A 22,427-nucleotide genomic window follows, 5' to 3' on the forward strand; every position below is an offset into this window, starting at 1 on the left:
TGTTGTTCTTTATCAATATTACCAAAGTTTACCATAAGGCAGCATAGAAAGTATTTACTTGCTTTCAGGTTTTATTCAAATGTTAGTCTTTTCATTTGTTTCCCCACTTTTTTCCTGTTTCAAAATCAAACACCAGTTTGTGAGAAGATTATCTTCTTTTTTTAACAGGCAGATAAAGTTTTGCATTGGCATTGGCTAATTTGTCAATTGTTTGTTACAAATGTTCGTATTTTAATTTTCAAAAATGTTTTTGCCCAAAACATATGTGCACTATATGTCAGTAAAAATACTATGCAAATATTGATGTCCTTGAATGCTGAGTAAGCACTGACAAAGCACTGATTGTATCTCTTGTACTTTATCAACGCAGTATCTAAAAACTTTGCACCGTAGTGGTTAAAATCTCATTCTAATAAGAATTAAAAGTGCATTTGGTTATTAGGATTATTGAATTATGGTTAAGGGTTGGTAGAATTTTTTTTTTTTTTAAACATTATCTGCCAATTAAATCTGCCACCCTTCTCCAAATCGGTGCCCCTACCTGGCCCCCCCAACAAAAATTTTCTAGACACGCCACTGCAAGTGAAAATCACAAAAACTGTGCCACCAAGCAAAACTGAAGATGAACAGAAGCCTTAACAGGGTCTCCACCAAAAGTTCACAGATCACTCTTTATTCATTTTTACCTCTCTCACACTTTCCGAGTACAAGGTCACATCTGATAATGGTCGTGCGCGGTACACAGGTCTGCCTCCACCGTGTGTGAAGAGCAAAGTGCAGTTACGGGAGGGTGTGGTTCTTTCCATGAGGCTGATGGAGACGAAGTGTACGGGTTTGTTTGTTGTTGTTTTTTTAAAAATCGTTGTTTACAGGAAGTATTTTCATGGGAGAGTAAATAACAGCACAGATAACCACACATACCTGTTCTCCCCTATAAGGGGTTGGTCTTAATGGGACCCATCGTGGGGGGCGTTTCCAGCAGCGCGTTGCTCACGGATATTTCTCGCGCTATAGACTGTTGGGTGGAAGCGCTGGTGTCGGGAAAGTGCAGTGTGGATAAGTGAACGGAACTGTCCCTGAGTGTTTTACAGCTAGATAATCACAACTGAAGGCATTAACTAGCCTCTGTTGTGGGAGCTGGAATGACAGAAACGCTGCGTAATCGGGACCGCGCGGTTGTAATGACCGGGGATTCGTGCGCTTTGGCACCGGAGGGAGCACTAAGCTTTAACTGAGGAGTTGAGCACCAACAGACAAAAGCAGCAAGGTGCAAGACGGCTAATCTTTCTGTTAACTAATTTGCAATATGCAAATGTAGAATATAAAGTGGAAAGTGTTCGCGTTGTCGCATTTTGCTCATCCCGAACCGTGCCAATGCTGGAATGGCTTTTGGCTCTGTGCTTTGTGATCCTGGTGGTCTCAATCTGGCCAGGCTCCAAATATTTCTGTACCGAGAGCCAGCGCGATGCTTTGCTTCAGAGATTTGGAATTTTACAGCAGGTGGCGAAAGGCAAGACGGAGAAGTGCGTCTCGGAGCGAGAGGGGAGCGACGATGCCCAGTCGGCCTGCGTGGGCGCTTTGACCGGTGAGAAGCAACGCACCGTGGCGCTAATATGTAAACCTTCCGCGCTGGCAAACTACCTGCTGAAGCACTGCTGGACTTTCAGTAACTACTCACCGTGTGTCGGCTGGACATGGCGGGCCAGCGCCTTTCTCCAGAGTGTTTACGAGGCGTGCTGGCCGTACGAAAGCCCGGTCCAGTTTGTGCGCGATAACCTGCAGCTAAGTGATGACGGAGTGGTGGCCTTGGACTGGGCTGTGCCATCCTACCAGAAACGTCGCAGGACTTCGAGTCACTCCACCAGTCCGGTTCTTCTCATCATTCCAAACTCTTTTGGGAAGATCACTAGAAATGTCCTGAAGGTAACTCGTGCGTTATCGGCATGTCAATAAAAACTTAACTGAGTGTAAAGAAGTATATTGTGGAACAAAGAGGAGGCTAGTAGTTTGTATACAGCGTATTGACAACAGGAAGCCATTTGTATCTGCTTTAGAGACAGAAGCAGATACAAATGGCTGAAGTCCCCAGCAGATGAATCTCAACTTGTGTTGTGAACTTTTACAGATGCCCTGTTCCTCTTATCAGTGTTACAGCATAAACCAACGTGATGTAAATACAGCAGTCGCTTGGGAGTTCGTTCTGTCTTATTTGGGGGAGGTTTTTGCATCAAAAATACAAGTGTAGCAGTTTGAGTATTTCAAGAGCTAAATAGCTGGGCAAATGATTAAAAATAAAATACAACCAGAAACAAATAAGGTAATTTTTAATGCACACCCTTGCACAGTGAATTGCCATCTTAATTAAAAAGAGAAGACGCCAAATAGCCATTTGAGCTTAAGCCATGGCAAGTTGAGTTGAAAGGAAAGAGCAGAGCAGTGAAAAGAGCAGATGCAGTGGCTGCGCCAGTCTTTCAACTGCTCTTTCAATACACTGAGGTAATTGAGTGAGGGATTACAAAGCATCGCTTGACTTGTGAAGGCCGGGGAAGTGCAAGTGCTGCTCCACATGAACGCTTGTTGGTTCATTCACCGTTCTGGCCACCTGGTATCATGCTTCATTTCATACTGTTAGCTTTGTGTGTAAAGCACTCACAGGCTTACTGTCAGCCCTGTGTCAGAAATGACAAGTCTGCAGGAATACTGGAAAATCAAATGTGCCTGACATTAAACTAGGGCAACTCTTTAAAAAAAAGAGGAAAGGATAGAGAGTGACAATAAGGAAGAAATAAGAAGAAGCAAAGAAAACGGAGAGTGCAGCCTACAGCTTTACCACAAGGAAAAGCCTCTGAATGATGTAGAGATGAAGAGTAAGTGATCGGTTTTTTTACTAGCACCCATTATCAGAATACAGTATTTACAATGAACCCGGTCATTTACGCTTGGGAGGGCTGGAAACTGAGGCACCACAAGGGATGTGCACCAATTAAGATTGCTTCTGCTATTGGTGAGACTCACTATGCATAAAGCAGTCACAGTCTCTGTGTGTGGGAGGGAGAGGCAAAGATAAAAAGAGCTCAAACACAACCATGCATCTATATCTGTCACACAAGACTGAAACCAAGGAACATGTAGATTCTTTTATGGGCTTGTGGTTCCTGTCGCCTCCTCTTTAACGCATCCCATTCCAGGGATTTATGAATTTATGAATGAACCACCTCTTCATCAATTATTCATACTTTTACTCACAGTTTGTCTTAGACCTCTTTCGTCTCTCTCATTCTGGTACGGTTCATATGCATTAAACATTGTTTATCATATCTATTACTTTTTACTGCCTTTATATTCAGGTCAGAGTTTTAAATGTACTTGCATACCTCATACCCAGCTGCTGGTAGTTGCTGGTGGCTGTTTTGCCTTGGAAACAGTGGAAACTAACTCCCACCAGTCCTCATAAACCTTTCCAGTTAACAAGTTGCATCTTGCTTGCTTAAACTGTGAGACTGAAATTAAGAAATACTTTACTGTGGTTTATTTCTTGGCCTGGTGCAGCAATGGAGAAATGCACTACATGGGGGTTTAGATAATGTTTTGGTTACATGTAAACTACACTTTATCACTTACATTTTTTTAACCATTTCTTTATGTTACTGTTAAAAAAGCAGCTTTCAGCTTACGAACGTCTTGGATGGAATAGCTGCGTAGCACTTGCTCAGTAAAAGTGGGGAAATTTTTAATATCAACACTCATGATTCTGTCAGTGAGGGATGCAATAAAACCTCAACATTCCCGATTCTGGAAAAAAAGTATGTTTATCAAAAAGCTAACCAGCAGTATTAAACAAAATATGACAAGCTCTGCATAAATGTGCCAAAATCCTGAGCATACTGTTCATCAAATACTTTACTGTCTTTTTCACAAGAAAAAAAAACCTGATCATGGATCTGTTTTCCGTCTCCCCCATCAGTTTTTATAATTTATAGTGTCAGAGCAGTGAGAGAGTCCAAACCATCTCAGCCGTGACTCCCAAAGTTTGTCTCCAAACTGCTCAACCTGAGTTGTCCTTGCAAAAATCTGATTTCCATCTTTTAAAGGTGTAAGATGTGCATATGTCAAGATATGTATAAAGATGCGCACATAACCTCAATGGCTTCTTCAGTAAGTGCGCCTTGGTAATACCAGCTGGTGCCACATCGTTGCACTAGCTGCAGCCTGAACCGCTGATACAAGGGAAGATGAATCCATGCATGTTGTTTTTCTGCTGCCATAGCCCATCTGCTTCAAGTTTCAACAAGTTGTTTGTCCAGAGATGGTCTCCTGCATACCTCGGTTGTAACAAGTGGTATTTTGAGTTAGTGTTGCCTTCATATCAGGTTCAAGCCATTTCCCCTGACTTCTGGCATCACTAAGTCATTTTCACCCAGAGAACTGCTGCTCTCTGCATATTTTCTCTTTTTCAGTCCATTCTCTGTAGATCCTAGAGATGGCTGTGTGGGAAAATCCCAGTAGATCAGCAGTTTGTGAACTGCTGATCTACTTTCTCAGATCAGCGCCTCCGGCAGCACCAGCCCTGCCACATTCAAGACACTTAAGCCACCTTTCTTCCCTCTTCTGCTGCTCAGTTTCAAGTTCAGCAGGTCGTTTTGATCATGTCTACGTGCTTAAATGCACTGAGCTGGTGCCAGGTGGCTGTAAAGCACTGGTGCCTAATGAAGTAACCAGTGCATGTGTAAGTGAACAATGCAGACTGCTTTATTTTATACTTAAATTTTATATACTGTACAGAACATAACAAATTGGAAAGGGTGGAAATTAAAACTTTCTGAGAACCATTCACAAAGTTCTCGATTTAATGCAACGTTACATCCACAAATCAGTTTCACGCTTTGCTTGCATTGGTTTTTGTAAAGCAACGCAGTTGCATCATAAACTCACCCATTTCTTCCAGCAACACAGGCTTTTGTTTCTCTACTGTTTGTGTGTTTTACTCCAAACAATTAATATGAAACAGCCTTTCCTTTGATTAGAGTTCATACAAATAGTTGGTCATAAAACTGCCAACCATTTAAATAAACCAGGACACCAGAAATCGTGATTAATACATAACAAATGCAACAACTTTTTTTAAATTGTAGATTTCTATTTTTGATTTCAACGTCTAAAACTAATAGCCTAAAGTGAATGGCGGTATAAACGGCAACATGGTAATATATTGCAGCAAAAATTTGTGTTGACGTTCTGTACATGTGACTGCTGAATAGTATTATAGCAAACTGTTAACCAGCGGACACATTGTTGTTGCCTCTGAAGGGCTTTTGATCAAGTAGCATTCCTAATTGAATGTGAGCACCGCTGACCTTTAGAAACCTTCTGGTATTAATGTCTTTGTCGCTGTGTGAGGACAAGGGGTGTTGCGCAGTGTGTGCAGCCCTGGGTGGAGGAATTTGTCACGGAGCTGACAGTTTATCAGCACCAGCCAAAAAGTGCTGGAGTGGCTGTTGCAGTACAATTAAACTTAAATCTCTAACAAAACCAACTGCATAGTGTTAGTATAATATATCCCCACAAACTAGAACATGTACATTTGATCTGACATGTGCTTTGCAGCGACTTTAAAATCACAGAATCTTTCGTGATCAAGTACCAAATGGTAATGCTGAGGCTAAAAACGTCAAGTCCTTTTGAGGTTTAATGATAAAGCTTTTTTTTATCATTATTGTGGGTAAACTGCACCGTCTGATGTTTGTTTACACTGTGCGACTGGAAAATACCTTAGTAGGCGGGCAGTTCTCCTAATTTAATCACAGCTGGAGCGCTCATTGTTTGTCACAGCTCTAATATGCTGCTGAAACCGTAAGATCGCTCTGCGTTTCTCTGCATCACCAGGAATTTAACTGAACCCAGAAGTGATTTATATTCATATGTGAATAGTCCTTTCTCCTGTGTGCTCCTCTCAAATCCTGATGATTTGAGGAAGAGGCTAATGAATGAGCAAATGAGTGATGTTCTGGTATAAGAACTCAGCGCAGCACTGACCTAGTAATGTGTCTGGCACAGTAAATCCTCTTTTCATATAGACAACGAAGAAGTGGCAAAACTGCTACTGCAGTCTTTCTCAGCTGGTAAATATTTAATGCTCTTCCCGCAGCCCGTTGGGATTCCTGCAGATTTAAAGTGAAAGGTCATTTAAAATCCAGCCATTTATTTGCACAAAATGTACAATAATCTCACCGTCGTCCCGAGTCACAAGCCTCTGTGTGTCTGTGCACTCTCCTTCTCTTGTGCTGAGATAAAGGATTAGAAGCACTGCAGATTTAGAGGGAAGACAAATCTTCTCCCTGTGCTTCCAGACAACATAATGGGTCATTTGGTCTAATGGTAATATTTAGAGACTAGACTGCAGCAGTTTCTCATTTTCAGTCCCTCTCTGCATGGAGAGCTTTTCACAGTAATTTAGAAAATCACTCATCATTTGTGATCTGCTCTGAATCAAAACCTTCCCAGAGTTAAATCACAGTCATTTTTTTTCCAGGGTAATAAATGAAGACGAAGAGGTTCACTATTTTTTGATGTTGTCTGTTTGTCATGTGAAAAGGAAAGTTAGAGAACTAAGAATAACCCGTGATTCAGTAAGTTGTAGACCAACCTGTAGCAGCAATAACTCAAATTATGTTTGTGTAAAAATTGGCGTGTAAAAATATAATCATGAGCAAATAATATTATTGCACAGGGGCAGCTATTTAATGCGGTATGCACAATTAAATTCCTTGCACATAAATTCAACAACCTGCATGTGTAGATCTCAGCAGCCAAAAAAAAACTCATCATGCACGTGAGAGTGTCTGTTTGGTGAGCATTGCAGCAGGTTAATGGGGAAATTATGTTTGCATGTCTGCCTGTTTGCAGTCCTTTTGCATGCTCAGACAGTCCATCTACCTGCAAAGAGCGTCTGTTGTCAGACGGGGACTATGTCATAAATATGTCATACAGTCCGTCTGTGGGCTCCTGCTGGTGATGTTGTTGGTCTGTCAGCAAGCTGCAGAGAAGAGAGAAGTTCTAACATACAAATAGGGATGGGAATTGATCAAATTTAGCAATTCTTGTTCCATTTTTAAATCTCGTTTCGATTTGATTCCTTATCAATTCTCATTGGCTCAGCTTTGAGAGTCTATCAAAAACATGACATTTGTCTAGAATAAATTACGTTATGTGGTCAAATCTTAGTGTGTGTTGCAGGTATTTTCCCTCTATATTATGTCCAATGTTAATCAAAGAAAATAATGTAATCTTACACAGAACACTTTTCTTTATAGTACAATATGTTTTCTCCGTAAAATGACCTGAAAAACGCTGCCTCATAGTTAACAATACCCGGTTACAACAACCAAACACTAGTTAACAATATCAACTTATAGGGTAAAGTTCCACACACCAATTTCACTCAGCTTTAACATCACTCTGGGTTCTTAGCTAGTTTAGCGTTAGCATGCTGTCTGTGCAGGTGCTTGCAAATGCAGATGTTTGCGCTTTACATCGGCAACATTGTTGCAAAATCTGCAACATTTTTTTTCAATAAAAATAAAAGTAATGTCCATATCCACGCTGTAGACTGTCACTATTTTCATCCTCCCTTCACAAACTAAAATCAGCTGATTGTTGCACAAGTGCAATTGGAACTGATAAGCGGATCCAACTGCCAAGAAGAGCAGCAATTGAAAGGAAGTGAGCTACTGAGTTTATTGAGTTTATTCCCATCTCTACATTCAAAAAGCTGAAATGAAATGCTGTGTTAAAAACAATTAAGTGTCCACTGCAGCCACTGTCTGTGTTTCTTATGGTGTTTTTCTTTTTTTAAAAGCCTTGATTAGGTTTTCTTCATGCTTCTTCCATTCCTAGTCAACTCCACTGTCACAGCCTTCCCTGTTCATAAAGCTTATAATGGTGGACAGCATCGCCGTCATATTGAGCAGAATGCATTTGGGATTTTGGAGGACTGCACAGAGGCACATTTGCTTTGGTTGAAAACCTCTTTGTGGGCCCTAGATGGGCAAATACCTGTGCAAACTGATGCAATCATGGTACCATAAATAAAGAAATAAAGTGTTATTGCTCTCACAAGCAACTATGCTCTCAAAGCTGAATTCTGCTTTCTCTGATCAGTCTAAATTTTGACAGTTTGGAGGGCAGAGCCCAACGGAAGCATTAAAGTCCATCCATTGATGTCAGTATTTCCGTCATTACGCCGCAAAAAAATAACTATTGGCAGTTAATTCAGCAAAGTTTATTTGTTAAATTGTGAACAGATATGGTATTAAAGAGCAATTATGTTGCTGTCATAGTGTCATTTCGTTTGAGGGTATAATCTGAATGTCTCAGTCACAAAGGTTGTGGAATTACTCGTTTGAAATCACTATGAGAAGTCTGATTAGAGCGAGCACTGCCTGCAAGAGCGTGAATCTGCTGTAGCACTTGTCAAGTGGATACTCTTGTAATGGATTCTCTGTGTAGTTGGTTGCTGAGTTCTACCTGTGTATGTTATTGAATTTACATGTGAGGAATTTAATTCAGAATCAGAGAGACTTTATTAATCCAGAGGGAAATTGGGTTGTCATAGCAGCAAATATACAACAAACATCAAGCACTTATATAAAATGAGGGTAGAAACAGAGATAATGATAGATAAATATTAAGATGAATAGATAAATATAGAGATATAGGTATAAATATAAAAAGACAAGTGCGCATGCAAATATATCTTGTGGTGTACAAGAGTGACAGGATGCATTGAGGCGTGATTAATTCTGTTCCACACGTGTGGACCTGACCCAAGTCGATGAATTGAAGAGTGTGATAGCAGCAGAAAGGAATGACCTCCTTTAATGTTCTTTCAGATAGTTCAAGGAAGCTGTTGCTGAAACTGTTCTTCAGCTTGTCCCAAGTGTGGGAGTCATTGTCCATGATTGCCCGCAGTCTTGTCAGCATTCTGTCACTGATCACCTCCTCCATGGTGGCGAGCTTCATGCCAAGAACAGACTCTGCCGATGAGTTTGTTCAGTCTGTTTGCGTCCTTTGCTTCGATGCCTGCACGCCACAGCAAAGAAGATGGTGCTCACAACAACAGACTGATAAAACATGTAGAGCAGCCTGTTGCATACATTGAATGATCTGAGCCTTCGTAGAAGTCAGTGTTAGCTGAGCACTCCAGCTCGTGATCCAGTTGAACTCCCAGATCCTTATAGGATTGCATAAGCAGCATTGTGCCTGTGCTTGTGAGGTGAAATACTTTGCTCATAATTATATTTTACCACAAATATAATTCCATGTTTAAGCTCCCGCCACAGCTTCATGAACCAGTTTGGGCCAAGTTTTAGCTGTTGCACAGATGTCCTCACATCTGAATCTAGAATACAACTTCAGATGAGAGGAGTTCATGGTTGACTCTGTGAGTTCAAGGTGCCCAGGTCCTGTGGCTTCAAAACAAGCCCATATCATCACACCTCCACCACTATGCTTGACAGTTGGTATGAGGTGTGTGTGCTGATAGGCTGTGGTTGCTTTTCTCCAAACATGGTGCTGTAGTTCTTGTTTTAAAACTGGAGAAGCCTTTTAGATGAGAGGTGAAAACTCTTTAAAATAACCTTGGAGAAGTCCAGTTACCTTCTTTTCAAAGTCTTAAGACTACCATGTCCTGGATGACGGAGAACCTACAGATGCATAACCCATTCTTCCGCTGTCTTTTTCTAATTGTACTGTCATTTACTTTATATTTAATATGCTAACTTAAGCCTGTATAGTCTGTAGCTGTTTTAAGTGTATCTGAGCATTGATGTGTGCTGTTGGGAGCTGATAGTTAAACCTATGCTGTAAGACAGTCGTGTGCACTTTAAGCAAAGTTAGACACTTAATTAATGGACACTTAATAAGCAAAGCTTTCTTAGTTTTACCATGTTCTGATTTCCTACAGTAATAGTTTTTTTTTTCCATACAATAAAAGTAATGTTATTCATGTTTGTGTGTTACAGCTGTGAAGATGCTGTGTTCTAAAAAAGTTTTCTACTTGTGTGTGTGTGTGTGTGTGTGTGTGTGTGTGTGTGTGTGTGTGTATAAATAAATAAATAATCAATCAATCTGCTTTGTTTCTTTCAACAGTTGTGTGAAATGGCACTGTCCCATGGCTACCTTCCCGTGGTATTCAATCGCCGCAACCACAACAGCTGCCCACTTACAACCGTGAAACTGCAGCAGTTTGGTGATCCTGCAGATCTACGAGAGGCTGTGCGCTACATTCGCTACCGGCAGCCTGCGGGTAGACTGTATGCAGTGAGCGAGAGCTCAGGGTCGGGCCTTCTGCTGTCCTACCTGGGGGAGTGTGGATCTTCAAGCTACGTGACGGCGGCTGTCTGCCTGTCTCCTGTGTTCCGCTGCCAGAGCTGGTTTGAGAGTGGGCTGTGCTGGCCTCTGCAGGGGGCGTTGGTGCTGTACCAGAAAATATGTCTCAGCAGGTACAGAGAGGGGGGGGGGGGATAAGAACCAGTTATCCATAGTTTTTACATGATGTCAAAACTACTGGGACATGCCCACCTCATGGGCAAAAGTAGTCCTTTGCACTCCAGCCATTATTTGAATGTCTTCAAATTGAACTTAGCCGAAATATCAGATAGTTGCTGTGCTATCAGATGCATACATCAATGTTTATTTACAGCTGCCAGAAGGGCCAGCGACACACGCTGTTAGTGGCAGCTCATAGAAATGTTTCCTACCTGACACTGGAAAATAATCAGTCAGCTTTACTGTCATGACATGACATTAATGTGAAAAATTTATACTACCAGAACTTTTCTGGCCCTACACTGTAAATGTTCAAGTTGACAAATTGTAAGATTTACATGTAGCTTTGTTTAAGCTTGCTATGTATTACTTACCTTTGCTTTAATGATGAACAATTTCTAGTTCTTCACCTCCCAGACGGTGACATTATTTACCCATTCAGATCAAAATACATGTACCTGTCTATACTTTACGCCAGGATGACATCTTTCATCCTGGCACCGAACTGCAGGTCTAGGAGAGATATTGTCACTTTCAGGGACTTAAATAAAGCTGCCGGGTCAGAATATGGATCACAAGAGATCCAAGTAGTCACCAGACTCAAGACTGGTGAAAAAAGCAACACTTTTGGCCTGCAGTACTGTCCACTATGAGCCAGATGGAGTAATGTTGTGACCACGAGAGCAGTGAGTCTGTCACATGACTGAAAAAAACTGTGTATTGACAGACTGATAGTAAAACAGTGGCCTTAACTCCACAATATTACCACTTGGGTTTTATTTTTATAGCTTTGGCTACATTTTGTATTGTATGATGATTTATGCATATCCATATCGCAACAGCGAGTCAAAAAAAGGCAGATGATTAAATAAGTAAAATCCTCCATAATGTAAGAAGCTCGTCTAATTATTTGACTGCTAATTTGTCTTGTCCATTCTGACTTATTCTTGGGGTTTATTGCTGCATCCCCAGAACAACAGAAGACGAGACAAAGTGTGTATTTGTCCAAATACACGGTAACATTTCAGGAATTCAGTGCTGGAACAGTTTTATTCAGCTTAAATTGTCAAAGTGCAGCCATGTAAGGATAAGGGCATTGTGTCACAAGGTAATTCATTTGAGCTGCTTGCATGCTGTGGCTGAAATTAACATAGCATGAGCTTGTGCTATGTTTGGGTTTATGACACAGGATGTACAAATTTGACCTATACTAATGAGTAAAATATGCATTGTACACTCAAAGTCATGAGGCCATGTGATCATGTGGCATACACAAAGCACAACACCAAAATAAAAGAATTCTATAAATACAACTGTATGAAAATTTAAGTTTTCTTTTAATGATATTTGGTAGCTTGCAAAGGGAAGAAAAATAGGAGCTCAATAAGGCTCCGGTTCGAAGTACAACTTAAAATTATGTCCTTTAAGACGGAAAATCGCAATGTTTTTGTGGGCTGAAAGGGAGAAGGAGACTTGTGTGACAAACAGACAAATAAGTACTCACAAACCTTCAATTGGAGAGGCACATACAATTTAGGAAACAGTCATGTCACTGTAGCAACAAATAGCTCGCTCAGTGTTGAGTCATTGATTCTGAGAGACATCGTGACCATGGCAAAGTTTCTCAAATCAAGGCCAATGAGGAGTATGAGACCCATGCAGCTCTTCAGAATTGATTTACTGTTTTTTCATTTGTCTTTGTAACCATCCCTCTGTGTGTGTGTGCGTGTGTGCGTGTGTGTGTGCGTGTGCGTGTGTGTGTGCGTGTGCGTGCGTGTGCGCGTGTGCGCGTGTGTGTGTGTGTGCGTGCTTGTAATGATAGATACAGGACCGTGCTGGCTGAGACCCTGCAGACAGACACTCTGTTCTCCAGCCATTCTTTGCGTGGCCTGGAGGAAGCACTGTTTTGTCAGCCTGGATATCCTGACTCTACACCTGCAGCACCAACAGGAAACGGCTGTAGCAGCAATACATCAATTACCTGGGATGCTTACTGGGAACACAATGAACCCTTAAGAGATGTGGATGAAGTGGCCATTCCTGTTTTGAGCGTGTGTGCTAAGGATGACCCTATCCGTGGAGACGCCCAGTCCACAGTCCCCTTGGAACTTTTTGAAACAAATCCACATTTTTTTCTCCTCCTAACTGACCGTGGAGGTCACTGCGGTTTCTCCACCCAATCTGAAGGGAATGATGCTGGTGCAGTGGGCTCCGTGGCTGCATCAAACAGAGGGATGGAGAGTCACGGGATCAACTGGAGCCACAGAGCTTCACTGGAATTCTTTAGGGCCACCACGGACTTCTTCAATGCAGAGGAGAGAGCGAAGCAGCTTGCTTCAAGGAGGAGGGGCCTGGGAGGAGCTGCAGGAGGAAGATTTTTTCGCCACCGCAGCGTCAGTACATGTAAAAGAGTGCCAGCTTGTTCTCATAATATCCATGCTATTTACAGCTGGCAGAGATCCTACACACGATGAGGAAGCTTTATGGAGATTAAAGGTACCCTGTGGAGTTTCTGTGTAATCACATTCAGCTATTCCATTTTAGTAAACCAAAAAGGGAGAAAGTTTTAACTTTTACATTCAGATACACTTTAGTCCTCAACAGAGCTGACTTTTCTGCTGGCTCCTTTGACTCGTCTTGCCTCCCATTGTTCATGCGTTGTTGTATTATACATGATGCTCGATGCACATGTAGATGAGTGGAATGGTGTAACGCCATATGTGTGTACATGTGCATTGTTGTGTATGTATGTGAACTCATAGCACTGCTAAAACTAAAAAAAAAAAAAAAAACCACCACAGGGCACGAGTGACGTCTGACTTTAATGCTTCTAATGTTTTTTTTTCCGATTTGGGATGTGAGGGGCCAAATTGTTCTCTGGATGTGTGGCACTCACTTGAAAGTGTTATGACAACCAAACTTTGAAAAGTGCTGGGATTGTGAAGCACTGAGTCGGTGTGTGTGTGTGTGTGTGTGTGTGTGTGTGTGTGTGTGTGTGTGTGTGTGTGTGTGTGTGTGTGTGTGTGTGTGTGTGTGCGTGCGTGCATTGTTTTCACACTGCTAAGTCGGGGCACAAACCATTAGGATAGAAAAATGACAGACCACAAGATTGCAAGCAGTTGTTATGTTCAAAAGTGACACTAAAAAAAAATCGACAAATTATGAGTGTCTCTATATTTTTCTACAGACAGATTTAGGTTCTCTGTAACGTCAGCTGTTGCAGGAATTTCTCAGTTATATTAACAAGCTCACTATATGTTTACAGGGTCCAAGTCATCTGCTGCACATTTTCCCCCATTTGCTACATTTGTAGCCACATTTGCTTTGACTTTTGAAACCTTACTGTGTATTGTATTTTGTTGGTTTTACTGCAAGTATATCTATTGAGGACTAAGACTTATGCCTAAGTGAATCAGAGTTTCAGACTAATTGGAGCTGAATGTTAAAGGAGTTTAATTAGTTAATCGACTGTTTTTTCTATGTGTTACAGAGAGTTAAGTGAGTATGTTCTCCTCTGTGTCAGAAAATATCCTGTGATGAACAGAATAGGTGAACACCTGTGAGACTTTTAACCAGTCAGCTTTTATAGGTCTGTGTCATGCGAATGGAAGCACTTTGTAAGTTTTCATTTCGTATCCTTTGACTTCCTGCTCCGAGGCTTTTTCCTGAGCTGCTTGGGATCCGCAGGTGGCTGTTGTTTTACTCTGAGTAGGAGAATTTTGGGTTCATACTTCTACAATAAACAATAAATAAATAAAACTCAGTATTTCTGTTTCCTATTAATTAAGGAAAAGCCAAGGTGCATTATAACAGTGAGTATACAGTAAATCAGGACATTAAGTACCACAGTGCACAAATGATTGTTGTCTTGTGTTTATTGAACAGGCTGTGCCCACGTTTGATGTGTTATATTATGTGACAAGATGAAATTAAAAGTATACTGAGTGAACCAAGACGCGCTGCTGGGTCTGAATTTAATAACCATGCATCCTTCTACTACCGTTAAACAGATTCCTCTTTAATAACGATATGTTGCATGATATTATGTCTTGTTCCATGTTGCAGATCTCATTAAAGCTAACCTGTGGTCTTGTCAACCCCTTATTTTATTTATTTATTTTTTTTAAATCAGTGCTCACAGACACTATCTATTATGGTAAAGTACCCACGGCCTTTCTGTGTGTGCATGTGTGTTACAATCACTGTAGCATTTGTCCTTTCATTGAGCCTTATCCACTCAGACAGCTGGAACCCAGCAGTGTACACACTGAAAGACACAAAATGTGTGCTGGCAGACACATTGTCAACATACAGCCCTGCGGTCAGAAAAGCACACAAATAGAAATAGAAATACAGAGACCTAGAGGAAAACAAACAAGCTGTCAGATATATATTGTTCATATCGATGCACATTATCTGCAGGAAGATTTTCATACTAATCATCCATCCATTTTCTTCCACATATCTAATTCAGGGTGTATAAAAGGCCCCAAAGTTCATAGAGTAGTTTTATTGGTGTTTATAAGTTTATATAAGTTCATTTAAGGACGCGACTAAGCTGTTCAAGTATCAAGTGTTGGTTGATCACCTGCACCTAGAGGAGGCCAGATTAATAGCCGATGCTTACCTCAACTCTACCACACCCTTCACTGATACTATGGAGGCCTTCAATGCTAAATTGACAATGACAACCTGACATCAGGCGTGGAGACGTCTCGGCATTTGAGAGATTTGCCCTCCAGATACAGTCACTAGTGGGGATGTTAAGGACACTAGGCCCAGAAGGAGAAGTGGAACTACACTGTGGTTCACATGTTGCTCGTCTGCTTAGTAAACTACCCCCCGAGCAGAGAGCAGAGTTCCGCCGCTGCATGTTCCAACAAGGTGTGAGGATGCATACCTTGGCAGATCTCGCAGGGTGGCTTAAGTATGAGCCCTCGTGCCAAGACTCTGAAGGGCAGCTAGCAGTGAAAGGGACAAAGGAGAAACAGTGACCCAGGCCTGAGATGCGCCAGAGTAAGAGATCCATCACAGTCCTTCATGGTGCAAAGGAGGTAACGACAAAGCCACAGGCTGTGAGGCCAGGTGGTGTGGCCAGTAAGAACAAGCCATACTGTCCATTCTGAAACACGGAAGAGCACTATCTCAGTCAGTGCACAGTGGTATCCAAGTTGACAAAGGACCAGCTAACAGAGTGGATAAAGAGTAACAAGATATGCTGGCGCTGCGCACGGTCACACCAGGCGGCCCAGTGCAATCTGAGAAAGACGTGCAGCCTCTGCCAAGGGAAGCACCTGCAAGGTACTGCATGATGTCAATGTTAGAACACCTAAAAGGGTCACCAACAACAGCGGTGGTGAGCTGTGACTCGAAGGCGGCGACCGACGTCCTGTATCTAGACAGACCCACTGAAGGCTGCAGAGTCCTTCTAAAGATCGTCAAAGCCTGCATTCATTATGGCAAGCGAACAATCAACACTTACGCCGTACTGGATGACGGGTCAGAGAGGACAATGCTTCTGCCAGAGGCTGCCGAGAAGTTAGGCATGCAAGGGATCGCAGAGGACGTCCCACTGCGCACGATTAGGCAGGATGTGCAGACTCTCAGAGGTGAGTCAGTGTCGTTCTCTGTTTCCTCTCCCTCAAGGCCCAGGACCAGGTTCAAGATTGCTGGGGCCTTCACTGCTGCACGCATCGGACTTGCAGGCCACACTTATCCCATGGAGCAACTCAGAGAAAGGTATAAGCACCTGATTGGCCTTCCGATCCACACCTTGATAAATGTGAAACCTTTGCTACTCATTGGCAGTGACCATCCCCATCTGGTTACCCCCGTTGAACCAGTCAGGCTGGGACCTCCAGGAGGGCCTGCTGCTATTCGTACCAGGCTAGGCGCTACAAGGGCCAGCAAGTATAGTCGGCCAGCTTGCCCAACCGCAGCAATGCTTACTGACAACTGTGGCACCTCAGGTCAGTGAGTTAATGAAACATGTGGAGAAACTATGGCAGGTTGACATCGTTCCATTCCGAAACGAGAAGCTTGTTACTCGTTCAAGAGGCCATACGCATTCTAGACACCAGAACTGTCCAAATAGAGGTTGAAGGCATACTCCGCTATGCCCCCCCCCACTGCTTCGCCGGAATGGGATGCCTCTACCGCAGGCTACTAAAGACGCCATCATGTCACGTCTACGGGGTGTGGAGAGAAGGCTGGCCAAAGACCCAGAAAGAGCTGAGGCCTACAAGGTGGAGATGGAGAAGTTTATCAAGGCTGGCTCCATCATCAAGTGGGACTCTGGGACACCTGTGACAGAAGGTCAGGAGGCACGGTACATCCCTCATCACATGGTGAGCAATCCTTAGGTGCGTCGCTTCTGGGAGTTCTATTACGCTTTTGAGAGCATGCAGTTGCAGTGAGTGGGGACATTAAAGGCATGTTTCACCAGGTTCGTCTCTTACCAGAAGATCGTGCACTGCTCAGATTTGTCTGGCGAGACATCGGCGACGAGAGCCCTCCAGCAGCCTACGAGTGGTGGGTGCCCCCGTTCGGAACCACGTGTAGCCCCTGCTGTGCCACATTCGCCCTGCAGCGTCAAGTCATGGATAACAGCCAGCCAGATGATGACGTGAGACTCTCAGTCGAAAGGTGTTTTTATGTGGACAACTGCCTTCAGAGTTTCCCCACCGTGGAAGAGGCAAGGAACCTTGTCGACAAGTTACGGGCCATCCTAGCCTCAGCAGGGTTTGACCTACGACAGTGGGCCTGCAATAAACGTGACGTCATCAGTCATTTTCCAGAAGAGAGCTGCTCTGCTAGTGTGGAGCTATGGCTGGCCCAGAACAAGGTAGATACCCCAGAATTTACCCTTGAATTGAGCTGGCTATTCCACACAGATGTCCTAGGCTACAATCATCGTCAAGTTCCATATGCAGTCCCCACGATGCGCAATATCTACAAGGTCCTGGCCGGCCAGTACGACACCCTAGGGTTCATCTTACCCTACACAACCAAAGTGAAGGTAATCATCCGCCATCTTTGGGACAAGAAAAGGGGTTGGGATGACCCACACCCACCTCAGGAGCTTATGCAGCAGTGGACAGCCTGGGAGGAAGAGGCTGTCCACTGGATGCTGTTTAGCTGCATATCCAGTCGTTAAGTCTGACGTCACTAGCCGTGTCAGGGCCTAAACTCCGCTGCAGGTCCATATCAAACGATCACTATGGCATTACTGAGAGTTGAAAAACTGTCTAAAGTCTTTCATCTTTAATAAAATGATCAGCGTTCTGTTCTACCGGGTGTAACAATTGAGTTTAACATCCAGGCATCCATGAAAATGGAATTTGTGACATTTAACGGAGTTAGAAGTTAGCAGGAAGTTAGCTCGCTAGCTTCTATCTAAATACAATATAGCATATCCTGACTGCGGGGTTTTGGAAACAAATTAAAACGTACAGTCACTTCCAACATAAATGAAGACAGAAAACTAAACAGCAGTGATGTTTGTAGGGTTACTGAAGTTTGGCTAGCTGGTATATAATGATGTGCTATGTGACCGCTAGCAACACAGCTATGTTAGCATAATATAAACAAGCTAACTTTTTTTCCACTCAATAAAAGTTAACGTGAGTGTTCTCGGTGGTCAGGAACAAATGTAATCGCATAGCAGGATGCTGTAAAAAGACCAAACTTAAATAAATAGAAGAAAATACAAAACATTAAACATGTTAACAACACAAAAGCCATTAAACGCAGATTACTTTAGGCCCGGAAGTAGGATTCGTCACGTCATCACTTAAAGACCGGATAGTGTGAGCAGTTGAAGTGTGCTATATTTTTGCTGATCTTTATATTTGATTATGTTAACTGTATTATATTATGTCTGTATTTGAGTGTTTTACTTGTCTATTCTCTTTTTTATCGTTATTTCCATTGTTTATTTCCTTTGTAGAAAACCACACACACACACACACACACACACACACACACACACACACATGTACACTCGCAACTGTGTTTACAGGCCCAGAAATTGACTGGTGACAATAAAGTGCCTCAAACGGAACCTCAAGCTCCCTTCTTCTTTCATACTCTGGGACAATTTGGCCTTAAGTGGTGTTCTGGCCGACACACCGGGGTGACTGTAGTGCTCAAAGACTGAATCAGTGCCACAGCCGTGCCTATCTTTGATATCTCCACTACACAGGGTCACTGGACTCTATCCCTCCTGTCATAGGCCGAGGGGCAGGGTACACCCTGGACAGGTTGCCAGTCCATTGCAGGGCTAACACATGGAGACAGGCAACCATCCACATCCACCACTTGCATATCTTTGTGGGGAAACTATAGTAACCATGCTGACGGGAAGAACATGCAAACTTCACACAGAAAAGCCCTAGCCTGGCTCCAAAGCGAGACGTGCTTCCTGTAAGGCTACAGTGCTAAGCACCTCACCACTGTGCCACCCTGTTTCATTTCCCATGAAGTAGCAAATAAAGTTCTATATTTACAGATACTAAACATCAGTTTACTATATAAACATTCTATAGCGGACAAGAAATAATCACCAATGTTATCAGTAGTGTCAGTAGAAGTCAGTTGACACACAAACATGTCTGCCCATAGGTGACATGAAATGTTTTTATTTTAGTCTTATCTTCAAGGCAATTTTTATTATTATTACTAAACTGCATTTATACATCTCCCATTAAACATGCTTCTATTTGGTGTTGAAATGATCAGACTGTGAAGCTTGAATTATTCTTGAATTAATTACCCTACCCTACATATGGTGAAAGGTGCTGACAGGAGACGTGCCCACTTTAAAAATTAAAAAAAAAAAAGGTCTGTCGCTGTTGCTGATATTAAGTCGGATAATTTATGACCAATCTGTTTCTTCGCAATAAACGCTGACTTTCACTAGCCTCCAAAAAGATTAAGCCATTAAGATTGAATTGCCCTTTCCCGCTTTGCTTATTTAATTCTGACCCAATGGTGTGCTTCAGTGATAAGAGACTGATTTAATTAAAATGACTGATATTCAATTAACAGAACCTGACATATCCATTGCTTTGATTGTACTAAATCATAGGCTCTCTTAAGGGCGGCACACTATTTTTCTGATAAAATCAGTTCAGTAACTTGGCCAAGGATAATTTGACATGCAGACAGGAGCAGAATGACTTGCTGTGCCTATAGCTACAGCCACCTCTGAAGCTTCCTCAGAAATGATCTCAGTTAAAGGTTGGCAGTCAACGGGGAGAAAAGGTTGAGGTATGCTGAATGACAAAAGAACTGGACAAAAAAATCAGTGTCAATATGTCTGATGGCCTCACGAATCCAGATTTGAATCCAGATCTTCATAAGTATATATGGAGGTGGTTAGCCATCTGTCAAACACAGTGGAGGCTCTATCATAGTTTGGATTCCATCTGACTGAAAGTAGATTCAGCTGTACATAGCTAACACATAGCTAAAGCTTATCAGGCATGGAGCCTGGACATCAACATCACTCAAGTTGTGTAAGATCATCTTGCAGCCAACATACAAAGAAGAGTTTTGAATGCCCTTCAAGAAGTCTGGAGAACTATTCCTGAAGACTACTTAAAGAAATGACAAGAAAGTTTGCCTAAGCAAGTTTAGGCTGTATTGCAGAATAAAGGTGGTCACAAAAAAAATGTACAAACTCTGTCTGCACATTTCAATGCACACAATTCCAGTTTTTCTAGCAAAATGTAAAGAAATGAGGGGTGACTCAAGACTTTTGCACAGTTTAGTCAGAATAAAACTGAATAAGCTATTTTCTGTGATAGGGTTTTTCAGCAGCTAGGCCGAGTGTTTCAGCTCTGCAGGGTCTGTAGTTTCCTTTAAGCTTTAAACTTTGTTGTGTAAATTATGTATTGGAAATACTGTTAGGCAATGTTAAAGAACAAAAGGTACAGTTTCCTTTTTTGTAAGAGACTGATTGTGCAAACAGTGATTCACATATTTGCTAAATTCTAACAGTCATAAAGTGCAGCAGTGTGTGTGGTCAACTGTGTCTTTTTTCAGTTTGCTGTAATTACTGATTCCAGCTCCATCTTGATGTCATCATCATAAGTTTCTGTGCTTAACTCTAAAGCATAAAAAAGCAGCATGGCACACGTGAGTTACAGCACATGCAGTGAATATGCTACAGTAGAACAACCTCTTTTTTAAATTAATATTTGGAACATTAATAAACACTGAGAACTGAAGTATGATATAAACAGAATATAAAAATATGATGGTGGTTTAAAAAAAAAAACTAAAAATCTAACAAAGCAGGGGAGGAACTGTCTACCACAGTATCTCTGGTGTTTTATTTAAGTTGTACCCTCATGTAAACATCCAGGAGGCAAGAACTCCTCCACTATAAACAAACCCGGTGCGCAGTACAACTCTTTTGATGCTTACAGTGGAACAGAGAAGTGAAGAGACACTGAAACATTCGTACTCCTCACTCGATGATTACCAACCGGACCAAGTTCGATTAGAGCGTCACTGACCCAAACCTAAACATCCGTTTTGTCTTTTTTTTTTTTTGGCCAGCTGGTTGCATTTTTCTCTGTGATCACATCTACTGAAGAGAATCCAATAGCTAAAATATCTCTAAAGTAACTGCATGAAACTTTAAGCTTTCCTGTAATGTTCTGTAAAATACAAGTAAAAGCTACACCAGCTGAAGGTTTTTTTAATATTTAATCGAGAGTGAAAGTCTTGGGGAAGGTGGTTCTCGGTGTTTCATCTCTTCTTTCATGCTGATTCAGGGGAGTATAGTTAAAAAATGAAAACCTGCAGTGAGTCACATCTCAGCTGTATAATACAGTTCTATTATCATAATTTCAGAGAACAGAGCCTCCACCCTGTTTCACAGATACTTATTGTTGGACCTGTCTCCTCACCTCCTCCATGATGAGGCTTCAGGGAACAATAGATGGGTCAACTGAAGGACCAGATGCATCTCTCAGGTCCTGTTTCTGGCCTGTTTGTTTTTTTTGTTTGTTTTCTTTTTTTGCTCCACTTTTAAAAATTACAACAACGTCTGGCTGCTTGGAAGCAACATATAAAGAAATTGGGGTTGGTGGCTCAAGACTTTTGCACAGTCATGTGTATAAAACATTATCAGTCAAGTACGGATTTGTATTTGAAGTGCTGTTATGCCAAAGAACGCCCAGATTGTTACTTTGAACACTGGCTCCACCTTGTGGATACTGACAGCTACAACAGTTCAATTGTTACCATACTGCACTAATAGTTTTTAATACTCTGCAGCAATCCCTTCCATTTTATATTCATAAGCACTTTATTTAACAAATACTGTATAGTGATTGGAAAATTGTACATGATCAGAAATATCTTATTATTATATTTTATTATATTATATTGTTGAATCCATACATGGGCTCAAAGCAAAAGCAGAACTACTCCTTTTTTTTTTTTTAAATAAAAGGTAAATAAGTGCTTTATTTACCCAGATATGTGAGGAAAAGGTGGGGAATAGCTTAAATAAAGCTAGAAGAAACAGCAAGAGTCTGTTAGCAATAAGAGGGCACACTGCCCAACCATGGCTGTATTGTGATCACATCATAAGTGAGTGCAGCTTTACATCCAAAAGTCCATAAATAGGCCTCCTCATTGCTGTTTCCCTGTGACCTGGTTTTCCGAAGATGACTTTAGCAAGATCACTCGACCTACTTGTCCATCCAAATTAACCAATCATCTCATCTGACGTCGCCATGGAGACCTACTCCTTCTCCTCCTGCTCGGTTGCTGTCAGTGACCAGCAGATGGTAGCATTAACAAGGTTTCTGCCTGGAAAGCTCAACACCACCTTCTCCAGGGGTTGACTCCGCTCTGAGAGATAC

The 22,427-nt window shown here is 42.0% G+C and overlaps 1 protein-coding gene across 1 annotated transcript; it reads left to right on the forward strand.

Annotated features, from left to right (window-relative positions):
• The first annotated feature begins 957 nt into the window (after nucleotides 1-957).
• abhd15a (abhydrolase domain containing 15a) lies at nucleotides 958-14,649 on the forward strand. Its single transcript, XM_004543821.3, has 3 exons — nucleotides 958-1,923; nucleotides 10,147-10,499; nucleotides 12,368-14,649. Exons 1-3 carry the CDS (start codon nucleotides 1,375-1,377, stop codon nucleotides 13,017-13,019), a joined length of 1,554 nt encoding a protein of 517 aa, XP_004543878.2. The 5' UTR covers nucleotides 958-1,374; the 3' UTR covers nucleotides 13,020-14,649.
• Nucleotides 14,650-22,427: the final 7,778 nt, after the last annotated feature.

The sequence above is a fragment of the Maylandia zebra genome, linkage group LG14 (assembly GCF_041146795.1).
Source record: "Maylandia zebra isolate NMK-2024a linkage group LG14, Mzebra_GT3a, whole genome shotgun sequence".
NCBI classification, from domain to species: Eukaryota; Metazoa; Chordata; class Actinopteri; order Cichliformes; family Cichlidae; genus Maylandia; species Maylandia zebra.

Coding starts and splice junctions, on each gene's coding strand:
- abhd15a (XM_004543821.3), top strand. CDS start 1,375: ATGCTGGAATGGCTTTTGGCTCTGTGCTTTGTGATCCTGGTGGTCTCA. Junction 1,924..10,146: donor TCACTAGAAATGTCCTGAAG/GTAACTCGTGCG, acceptor TTCTTTCAACAG/TTGTGTGAAATGGCACTGTC. Junction 10,500..12,367: donor CAGAAAATATGTCTCAGCAG/GTACAGAGAGGG, acceptor TTGTAATGATAG/ATACAGGACCGTGCTGGCTG.